The sequence below is a fragment of the Hydractinia symbiolongicarpus genome, chromosome 4 (assembly GCF_029227915.1).
Source record: "Hydractinia symbiolongicarpus strain clone_291-10 chromosome 4, HSymV2.1, whole genome shotgun sequence".
Lineage (NCBI taxonomy): Eukaryota > Metazoa > Cnidaria > Hydrozoa > Anthoathecata > Hydractiniidae > Hydractinia > Hydractinia symbiolongicarpus.
Window position 1 is genome coordinate 15332254 of NC_079878.1, and position 11182 is coordinate 15343435.

General features: G+C 31.3%; 1 protein-coding gene across 9 annotated transcripts in view; it reads right to left on the minus strand.

The window, feature by feature from the left end:
• The window catches only part of LOC130641552 (uncharacterized), a 34170-nt gene extending 23952 nt beyond the window's left edge, over positions 1-10218 (minus strand). For 2 of the 9 annotated variants that reach the window (XM_057448393.1, XM_057448392.1), the window contains exons 1-26: positions 9936-10215; positions 9110-9204; positions 8965-9015; positions 8507-8614; positions 7747-7878; positions 7440-7512; positions 7046-7123; positions 6120-6152; positions 5925-6034; positions 5064-5108; positions 4911-4977; positions 4756-4807; positions 4544-4613; positions 4375-4466; positions 4118-4176; positions 3944-4039; positions 3188-3235; positions 3043-3102; positions 2924-2970; positions 2509-2567; positions 2386-2417; positions 2048-2122; positions 1191-1390; positions 428-538; positions 287-350; positions 44-123 (exon numbers count right to left, since the gene is read on the minus strand). In XM_057448393.1, coding sequence (XP_057304376.1) covers positions 44-123; positions 287-350; positions 428-538; positions 1191-1390; positions 2048-2122; positions 2386-2417; positions 2509-2567; positions 2924-2970; positions 3043-3102; positions 3188-3235; positions 3944-4039; positions 4118-4176; positions 4375-4466; positions 4544-4613; positions 4756-4807; positions 4911-4977; positions 5064-5108; positions 5925-6034; positions 6120-6152; positions 7046-7123; positions 7440-7512; positions 7747-7878; positions 8507-8614; positions 8965-9015; positions 9110-9204; positions 9936-10145 — 2147 coding nt within the window. In that variant the 5' untranslated portion in view covers positions 10146-10215. Of the gene's footprint in view, positions 1-43; positions 124-286; positions 351-427; positions 539-1190; positions 1391-2047; positions 2123-2385; positions 2418-2508; positions 2568-2923; positions 2971-3042; positions 3103-3187; positions 3236-3943; positions 4040-4117; positions 4177-4374; positions 4467-4543; positions 4614-4755; positions 4808-4910; positions 4978-5063; positions 5109-5924; positions 6035-6119; positions 6153-7045; positions 7124-7439; positions 7513-7746; positions 7879-8506; positions 8615-8964; positions 9016-9109; positions 9205-9935 lie in introns of those variants that run through there. The other 7 variants (XM_057448395.1, XM_057448400.1, XM_057448399.1 and 4 more) reach the window with 7 other exon arrangements.
• Positions 10219-11182: the final 964 nt, after the last annotated feature.

An 11182-nucleotide genomic window follows, 5' to 3' on the forward strand; every position in this document is an offset into this window, starting at 1 on the left:
GCGTACAAACTATCGACAAACAAAACACGACACTAAAACTTACTTCATGATTACCATGGTAATAACGATGTAAACAGAAACAAAATAAGCAACAGTCCAACCACGACCCGTGCTTTTATGGACCTGTAAAAAATGCAGGTAAAAGAAGTAAGTAATGTGTATGAAAAATCAAAGTACATTGCCCAAACTTTTTGTTTTGTACGAAGTATCGTTACACCTTGCCCTCTACCTCTCCTCCCCTTACCTTCCCACTCTAGGATTATTGTTACAAAGGCAGTGTTCCTACCATATTCATAACGTCATGCCAATTACTTGTACTCAACATTTGAAAGAGCATCAACAACGAGCATCTAATAAAAGTTAGTCACATCATCATAAATTAATGAAAAAAATGTCTGTTATATAAACGAAGTGGAGTGAAACATACGCGAAAGTATCAAATCCTATGCCGCAGAAATTAAAGTAGACGTTGTCTTTAGTGTTGGTTGGTACGGGATATCCTTGAAATAACTCCATACCAATAACTGCAAGCAAGTATCTAAAAGAGAAAAAGGTACATAGACTAAACAGCTTTGTGGTGTAGCGTAAGAAAGAACAGCAAATACAATTGTATTTTGATATAAAGATATTGTTCCTATACCAATATCTTTATTTCGTAATAGTTTGTTACAAAAAGGCGCCAAAATTATTCTAGCGTGATGTGTCTGATACGCTTCTGCACTTCTGGTTCTTTTTATTCAGAACTATGTGGCCTCAGCAAAAACAGCGATTTTGAAGCCTACCGATGTGGAGTACTGACCATTCGACCATCTTGTTCACATTTAAAAAACGTATTTTGTGTTGTTTGGTTTTTATGGTTTTTAAAGGTTTTTTATGACCGAGATTGGTTAAATTTGCCACAATACATATTTTAAGACAATATTGGCAAAAACATGTGGAGAATTCAAATTGCAAAGTTCGTCTAGATAAATAACTATATTGGCTACTTCTTTATTGAATTCAAGCGTTTTTATTGTTCACAGCGGACTTACGACTTAGGATCTTAGGGTTGTTGCTTGGAAACAAAGGTGTTAATTATTGCTGACGTCTTCCATCTTTATAAAATTGTGGTCACTTTACATTTAAGTCGCCAAATAATATTGCCAGGTGAAAGGGGAGCACGTAGACAAGGAAAATGCTGGAATACGTACATGCTAATTATAAGCAGGACCATCAAATCAATCATGACGGGTGCGATATTCAGAAACCAACGCAATGCGTATCTCGTTTTTGCTGAGTTTAAAAACAACCTCATAAATATACACAAACTTGACAGTACTGTGAACAGATTATAAGTTGATGTGCCCAGGTAAGCATAACACAAGATATTAAAAATAGTAGCCAGAAGAACCTAAAAAATAAAATATTTGTACTACACTTTTATTTTACAACAACAACATTTAGTTTTTGCATGACTTAATGAACACTGTTTAAAAAGTCAAAGGTGAGGATGGTAACCCCTTTTGAAGAAAACACTAAACTCCAGTTAAAATTCAGTATTCTTATAAAAAATGTGCAAATGCAACTACTAGTAACTATAAAAGAGGCGAATATTTTGTATAATCAAAGTTTCTATGCTATTGGCTACAAGACCAACCTAAATTGAAAATGACACATTAACATTGCACTAACCAGGTTGTAATAGAGAAATCTAAAATGGGGGACGTTAAATCACACATGGAAATCTGATCAAGATGCTTTGAGGTATTAATCAAATCATATTTTTCACTAAATCCCATATTTTAGAGTAAATAAATTCTCTAATGAAATTGGAACTTCAGGATAGATTTCAACTTGAAAATGGACGTTAAAAGGGTGCTGAGAATAAGGCTTACACCCTGGTCATATTGATAGTTGTAATATGAGCTGAAGTGTGGAGAGTTACCAAATCCACGTTCGATCATAGAGACAGTTCTTACAGGCAGAAAAAAAGAATTTGTGGTACTGTTTGAAAAGAGAATACTAATAAGAGCTACGTTTTTCATCAAAATCAATAAATATAACTTACCAATGTCACATCTAAGAGTTCAAGTTGTTTAAATAAGCTCTTTCTAAATCCAATTATTTTTAATAGAGATTCCATCTAAAATAAAAAGGAAAAGAATTAAAGCAACAAACATCACACAAAATTTAAAACATTGGTAGTGTATAACTAAGGGTTAACAACTGAAGACTAAGATTAACGTGACGTTAGGAATTGATTATGAATTAAATGAGTGGCATATGTTTAAGTTCAGTACAGAATGGAACAGGGTCAGACTAGGGATAGTTCCGCAGCAAATGTAGGAAAAATGAAATATTCTGGTAACCTTAAAGGAAATAAATAATGATCAATTAATACTTTACCATAAACAATAAAACAATAAAACTGCGAAACCCTAAAATAAAATAAAAAATATTTTCTAAGAAATGAATTCTCAGAATATAGGTTCTTCACTCCTATGCAACAGAAAGAATAACTAAGAATACCTTGTACAACCAACGCCGTGATTTCATTTTGACCTTTCCATTTCATCGTAAACAAACAGCTAAAACAATAACAACTATTATATTCATTCAATTCATACAATTTAACCTGTAACAAAAGCCTTTAAATAGCGTCTGCTAACACTTTAGCTGGATTTTTTAAAGCATTTTGCTATAATATTGTCATATTTCAAGTTTACGCCAAGGCACAAGAACAGTACCAAGGGGTACACCAAGGGACTCAAAGATGCCAAACATTTCACCTTATGTGAAAAAAACTGCGAACACAACAAGTCACTATAATGTATAAATAAGCAGAAAAGGTTTTGGAAAATATTCAACACATAAAGGAAAAAAGTTTTAAAGGTAAAAGTTTTTAGGTCGTCTCTCAATCAAACACCCCAGAAATGATACTTACACATGCAAAAATATCAGTATCAGTATCGACCTTGAAAAAACTTCACTCTAAAAAAAGTGGTATACAAATAGTCACAAAGCCTTAAGCAAAATAAAAAAAGTATCTATTGCATCTCTAACCTCTATGATTGCTTTTGCTTTTTCTTGAATGTTTTCATATGAATTTAGATCTTTTGTTCTCTAGATGAATTAAGGAAAAAATTTCACACAAAAAAGGGCATAGTCACTTTCTATGTTACTCCGATACACATATGTAAATATATACATTTATTCTGAATTCGTCATTGTTTTCTTCAAATTCAGCTTCCAATGCCTGGAAAACAAGAAGACAATTGTTTGACAATAACATATACATGATCCAAGATATAATAAATCTTAAATTACTAAGACATAATCTTTTCACAATAACAAGTTGGATTTTTTAAGCTGAATCAGCATTCTTGTTCCATGTAATGCTTTTCCATCTTTTCGATTTTATCAATTTGAAAGTTTTTCACCACGATCAACAATAAGGTTGCCTACATATGCATGCTTTTACTTTTGTAGAGTTTTGTTATAGCACAAAAATTCATGTGAAACACAAAATGAATCAGGTGAAAAAGAGCAACACTGTCAGTTTTACAACGTTGTACGTTTTTATATACAGCATAGCCAATCTGCAGTTCTATGTTTCCTTTGTGGTACCAGCAACATTGGAAAATGTAAAATCACCTCATTGTTTACTATTTTCTTCCTTCTTTTTAACCCTTAAAATGCATGTCCGTTTTTGAAAAACCCTTTTTTAGCCAAGCAATAATTACTTTTCGAAATTTGGTTCCATTGGGTAGTTCAACTCATCCTCTTTCTAAAACATGGGGAGAATATTTCATAACAAACTTTCCTCAGTAGTTATGGCGGTTCAACTTTGGGCTGGTTTTGCCCAACATTTAAAGGGTTAATCTTAAAGGAAACAACTCATGCTTAATAGACGATAACTAGCTCACAGACATGTATACAAACAAAACTACAGTAAGAAGCATACTTGACGTAATAATGTTGTCCACTCGAAAGAATCAATATAACCGTCTTGATTACTGTCTAGCAGACCAATTAAAAATTGATTCTGCTCATCCGAATTCTATTGTTTATAAAAATTTTAAGTTTTGGAGTGTGTTATATTTCTTTCATTTCCTTCAAAACAAAACTGGTTGGTTACCTTAGGTTTTAGCTTTCTGAATAATGTCAGAAATGTTTTATCATACGTGTCTACTGCACCTATAAACAAAAAATAATAACATGGATCTTGCAGAATCATACTGAGCTTTTTCATACATAGTGTTTTTTTTTAAATTCCCATGGCATGAAGCAGAAACTAAAACACAAGAGTTGGGTCCTTGAACTGAACGTGACATTCACAAAATACAGTAGCACAGATCAAAAACTGGAAGAAATAATTACACAGTTAATACTAACCATAGCCACAAGGATCAATCAAATTCCATGCCTTTGCCAACTCAGCCCTTTCTTTTGCTCTGTTTTTTTTCACGTGTTTCTTTGCATCCAACCTGTGCAAAACAACATGAATTGCGAAATAGAACAAACGAATTCTTTAAAAGTGATTTTCAGAATGTTTAAAACATACCAATAGCTGTCCACGATAATGGCAAGTAAAATGGCAGTAAGAAAGAACACACCAACAAATACAAATGTTCCTATGGAAACGAGTGAAGCAAAATAAATAATAAACAGCATGGGAATATTATGGTTTTTTAAATAAATTATATTTTTATTCAGTTTGCTTTGCAATTTGTGAAGCTTAAAGTTAAGGTAAACTAAGACAAATTGTGAGCATACCAAAGAAGAAGAAGTTTGCCTGATTATGTCGAAAAGCTGGTAACATAAATGTCTAAAAAAAAGGATTAACTTTGAGGATTTTGAGTATATTAGCTATACCATAAAAAAATATTTTTTTTAGCGAGACAAGTATAAAGAGTTAAAAAAATTCTTACAGGGTAGTTTTCAGTGGACAGTAACACAAGTAGTCGCAGCATTGCAATGACAATATGGTCAAACGCACTAAAAGTGGAGTATAAAAGTACAAGAAAATAAATGAAGAAAATAAAAAATGAATATAAAAAACTAAACAATAAAATTAAACTAACCCTATGTATGGATTTTCTTCTTCTTTATCAACACAACAGAGAGTGCTAAAGATGTAAATATTTATATTACAGTGTGAATTGTTCTTTTGATTGACATAACATTAATGGTTTACAATGGGTATACTTCTAATAAAAGAAATTTAAAGTAAAGTTTTTAAATCGCACCCTATCAAAACAAACATGTGGGTGGGTGACGATTTGAATTTTAACTCACTTCTTGAAAAGAAAATCATTGTTTGCCTTCACGTTTCTAATGCATTCACCAAGACAAAAAACAAAAAAATATCTAGGTGATAAATCTTGTCTTTTTTCAAATCCTGTGTTACTCTTCAACACTGCAACTAGTTACCTAGCCGGAACTGTTTAAGTGTAAGGAACGTTAAAAATAACTACCTGTGTATGATGAGCATGCATAAATATTACAATCCGGGCTACAAAATATTGGCACAAGACTGTTAGTAAAAACATGGGTTATTTCTGTAAGTTTTAATAAAATATAGTCAAATATATATTATTTTCGTATTTCTATTACGTTCATACAATAGAACTTGTCAATGTTTAGTGGTTATTTGATGAGATCCAAACTCTCAAAATGTTCTGTTACTGACGTGTGCATGACCGTTTGTTCTAAATTGATGGTTCTCTGTGAGCCCTGACATGGATTATCTCATAAAGTCTGCCTGACTTACGAATCTGCAAAAGTAGTTTTTTATTTTCAATTAACTTTGGGATATTTAACATTTTTTGCCACTTGCAGTTGTTTTAATATTTTTGGTCAAGAAGTAGACTCATAAAAAGAAATATTTTCCACTATCCACATATTCTTTGTTATTCTGTTTCAACTACAATAAATAATCACACCTGTTTTGTGTGTTTTCCTCTTGGTGATATACTTCATTATACACCTCCATGTACTGATGTATGCCAATGCATGCAAACACCACGATAAACGCTAATATAATAACCAGCATCTTAATACAAACAGATATAATTTAGTTTGCTAATCTTGTTCTTCTAATATCTCGTAAAAGCTTGAAATTCATACAAAAAGGTTACCTTTAACATTCTAGTTAGTATATTCAGAAGAACCTAAAGTGCAACAAATTTTTTAGTTAAGCAAAAAAAATGTACTGGTAATATACCTATCTTTTCATAACATATATCTTTGTTTCACATGACAGAAGGCAAGCTTTAAAGACGCTAGTATATTTGAAGTAAATAAAATTATTTCAGAGCATGCAATGATTGGAAACCTTTAAGGAGTTTCGAAATTGTGTATACACTTCTGTTTATTTTATAGTGAAAACAATCTGATGACTAAAAAAATGATATATTTGAATATTTTTATAACTTATATATCACTAAAAAAAGTGCAAGTGTCTTTTTGCAAAATGAACTTATTACACTACTGCCTGTTCTTATTCACAGCATTATGCAGGTAGGATTGTTATTTTATTCCAAAACCATTGCATATTATTTTAATAACCAGTTAAACCAATAATACAATCATGGACAAAATATTTCTCTGTTTTCGTGGTTTTATTATGAGATTCTTGTGCCCGGAACATTAAATTTGGGCAAAAAAATGTTGTCAAACAATCATGGACAATAAAAAAACGAATTACGAATTAGCAACCACAAGTGATCACATTGCTTGTTTTTATATCAGAGTCGCACTTTTTGATCCTGTCACCGTTTAGAGCGCACTTCGGATCTTAGGTTAATTTGTTAAATCCATACTCGAAACATGCTAGTTCTTGCTGATGTCAGCACAAGCATTTTTCACGTATTTTGCCACTGACTGCAGAGTAGTTACCATTTCACCCATTTAAAAAAAAAATGCCTAATTCATTAATTTTGTTCATGATAGTATTTGCCAAATGGCATCCTGCTATATAGGCTTTTTGTACATACTTCTGTAGTTTTATGTTTTGAACAAAGAACTTTAGTAAAACATTTTTGTAAAAGGGATAAATCCTTACATGAAAAATATTCCGTATGTTCTTAACCTTACACAACACCATAACTAATCGGAAGCATCTGAATGGTGGATATAAATACTAAAGCAAAACACAGCATCATAAATAAACAAATGTGGTATATTCTTACTAACTTGGACCTCTAAGAGACTAAAGTTAAGATTTGCAAATGTTTAATTCTAATGGCTTTTTTCTCAACTCAAAGTCCTACTAAATTAACATCATTGTTTGTTTGAGTTAAAAAGGCTGTTTATCTAATCATTAATCATGTATGATATCCACATAATAACTATTTATTTTATAACTTGACTCATTTTATACATAAAGAAGTTTTTATACATTGTCAAAGTCTTCTAATTTCCTTTATCTTCTTTGGAAAAAAGGTATGTTTTCCTACCTCATGAACAAAATATCCTACTGCCAACAGCAAAAAGTCAGCCAGAAACATACACACAAGAACAAACTGAACCCTGTGTGAAAAAAAACAAAAATACCATCTAAACCTTGCTGCAGTAATGCCAGACTGTTATCTTTTCATTTTCTACCGTAAAATAACACATAATAGGACTAATTTGTTTATTTGATTCACAGGACATGGCAAAACAATAAGAGACCCTAGCTTAATAAAAAAATTACGAAATGTGCAACAAGACACAACACAACAAAACAATGGACTAGTAAAAATAGCAAATGGTATAGTTTACCCATTCCAATAACTTTCTTCTGCTTTCTTAGACCAAAAAATTGGCCACGAAAGAAATGTCACATGAATCACAATATCAATTGTAAAAACAAATAAACAAAAAGCATTCAAGATATATACACATGCACCAACACTAAAAAGAAATAAAAAAAATTAAAAAACTTATATATAATTTAATCTCTCAATAAGACCTACACAATTGTGTTTCTGCATTCTGTTAAAACTATTAAAATGCCATCATACAGAATTAAAAAAATACATTAATAATTTGTATCACCTATCTTAATGGTTGTCGCAACAAAGTAATCATTATCAAGAGATCAATAGCAAGTGGCCTACAGTGCTTCCAGACCACAGCTGCAAATAGGTTTTCTACAGTCAGCAAATTTTTGCGAACTGACATTTATTTCTTATTCATATCCTGGTATTACTGTATCTCATTCCAAGCTAGAAATGTTTATTATTCACCGATTAAAATAGGCTAAAACAAACACAGCATTCTTTTTAAGCATAATGTGGCTAAAAGCACACAATGTTCATATGTATTGATCTTTTAAATACATATGATATCTAGCAAAAATATAACCGAGTTGCCTATATGTAAAATGCTTGACCAAACCATTCATAATTTCCTAAATCTCTTGCCAAAATGGATACTAAGACTACTTTAGACCATTTCAGCACAATAAAACATTCATAGTAAGAAACAAAATAATAAATCTCCAGCAAAAGAAGCAACACACAAGTAAAATATGCAGTACCTTAAGATTTGTTTTGAAGGTGGCTCAAAAAAGATTAACAATGAATGAAGAACAATCACCACTAATATTAATCTGGTGTACCAAATATTTGAGTAAATATAAAAACATCTAAATAATAAACAGGAAATGTCTTTAACTCCATGCTGTGAAATTACTTATATTGTAATGTATTGTTTCTTTAAATCACTAAACTACACTTCTGGATTTCCCTTCTTTTAACTCATGGCTACCATAATAACTCCTTAAGTGTATCTGATTTAATATTGCACACAAGACAAATTTTGCATGATTTAAACAAAGTAACAGTCTCCAGAACATCCCAAGATTGGAGAAAGTAGAAAAATAAACCTTCAAAAACATGCTGCATAGGAAATAGTTAAAGAAAGCTAGTTTCGTTCTAACATTGGAGTAAAGACCCCAAATTCAAAATTTTTAGTGAAGATAAGAATAGCTCTTACTTCTGTGGAAGAAAAGGTTTAAAATAAGCCCTTGCCTTGCCAAACCTTCCTCTAAACATATTAAAAAGGATAAATAGAAGTTACTATTAACATTTTTAATTAAAATTTATACTACTGCCAATAAAAAAAATGTAGATTTATTTACCGTCCAGCAAGAGCATCCTCAATGTGGGCAGCAGCAAGTTTTAAACTGCTATTTTCACCTTTTAACTTTGTTAATGTGGTAGTAAGTGCATCACGCTACGTATTAAAAAAAATTCAGCGAAATTCAAAGTGACTAAATGCGAAGTCGAACTGCGTTTTTTATAACATTCCTATCCCTGCCTATTTTTATTAAATCCTTTGTCTAATAATCATTTTATCAAGCCTCTCAATAAGACCTATGGGATCAATTTCTACATATTGTCATTCAGATATTTTTCACATAATAAAAAATTTCATATGTCCATCAATTATATTTTTGTAACTGTAGGCTGTATATAAAGATCACAAGGATTAACATTATACTTCAAAGCTACCAAGAAAAAAATTTGCATCACAAGACAATGCCAAATCATGTTTTTAAAATCACACCAAAATGGTATAAGCTTTAGGGCTAAAGTTGATCTTCTTATGATTGCACTTTAAAGGTTCATTTCAGTTCATTTATCTAAGAATTTACAGTTTTAACAAACAGCTAATTCGACTTTCTAAATTAGTTCCTGACATTGGGGTTGCATGATTCTCCTATCATTATTATACCAAAGGTACAAATAATACAAGATTTTATTCCGAAACTATTAAACCGTGACTATTTACAATGCAAGGAACACAATATTAAGTTCCGAAACTATCAAAACTCTCTAATGAATCAAAATTCCTTTTATAATAAGATATAGCGAGATAATGCTGGTTGTGCTTAAATTCCTTTTTTGCAGTTTGTGAAATAAAAACAAAGTCAGCACAATTAAATTTATAGAAATTCCACTTACACCATTCACATGTGGAACCAATGCAAGTAAAGGTGTCAATAGACCAATCAAACCAAAATTTTCAATAGAACTGCGTCTGTCAAGACTTCGAGAGGAGCAATTATTAAAATCTTTTTCTAACTGCACAGTTTTATCTTTACCAAGTTGTGTGTTCTGCAGATGACCATTAATAATGTTTTTTCCAGTGTCCTCATTAGATTGCATATCCATCTTGATGCTCACATACGATTGAATCACACATTGTTGATTTTTTTTTTATTAATACCTGTGATGAATTTTTCACATATAATCCACTTTATTTAATTGAACAAGAATCAAATATATACTAAAAAAGCATCTAATTAGCCAGCTAGGCCTTTGTACATACTCAATCTACCAGAAAGGATATAATGCCCATGTATTAAATATGGTTTGCGATTTTCAACCGTTTCATTATTATAACGGCGTTATAACGCTGTTATAACGGCGTTATAACGCTTCCACTTCAGCGTTAATTTAACATTTTGATCTTAAATTTACAAGCGTTAAATGGTGATAAGACAACCAGCGTTATAACGCGTTAATAACGCTTCTCGATTGTGCGCCATTTTTAGCAGCGTTATAACGCTTCCGCACTTTCGAATTCGCTTGAAAAAAATTCGATTATAAAACAATAACTTTGACTTAGTGTTCAACGAGTGTCTAATGATTATTTAAAAAGTCAACCTTAGCTACTGTTTTATAATTTATTTTCTTTCCAAGTTTCGACATTATCGTCAGTATTACCTAACATGCGATTACATTGTTATAAAAAACGTTTATTTACATCAATGTGTAATTGTTCCGTTCATGTGTAAGCTTGTTCTGAAACGTAGTAGCTACTAATGTCTAAAGGCCTGTTTGACAAATGTAATTAAAATGTGACCCAAAGCTGGCTATTGTTAAATACAAAAAGTATACTAGTTCTCCTGGCTATTCTCAGCCTGATTTGATCTTATTTTGTTCTGAACACAACCTGAGACTTCAGCCTCATTTCATATTCAAAGAATTTGTGTTTTAGTATCTTGAAAATAATTTATTATGGGCTTTTTCTGCCTTGATATATAGAATTCTATGCACTTTCTAGCCTTAAAAATAGCGGAACTTTGAGAGCGAAAATGTTTACGAGACACACAGCTTTGAACTTTGAAATAATTTGAAAGAATTTTGAAACAAGGAAAAGAATTATTATTTTTTATTTATACAGAATTATGTGGGATATTGTGTCA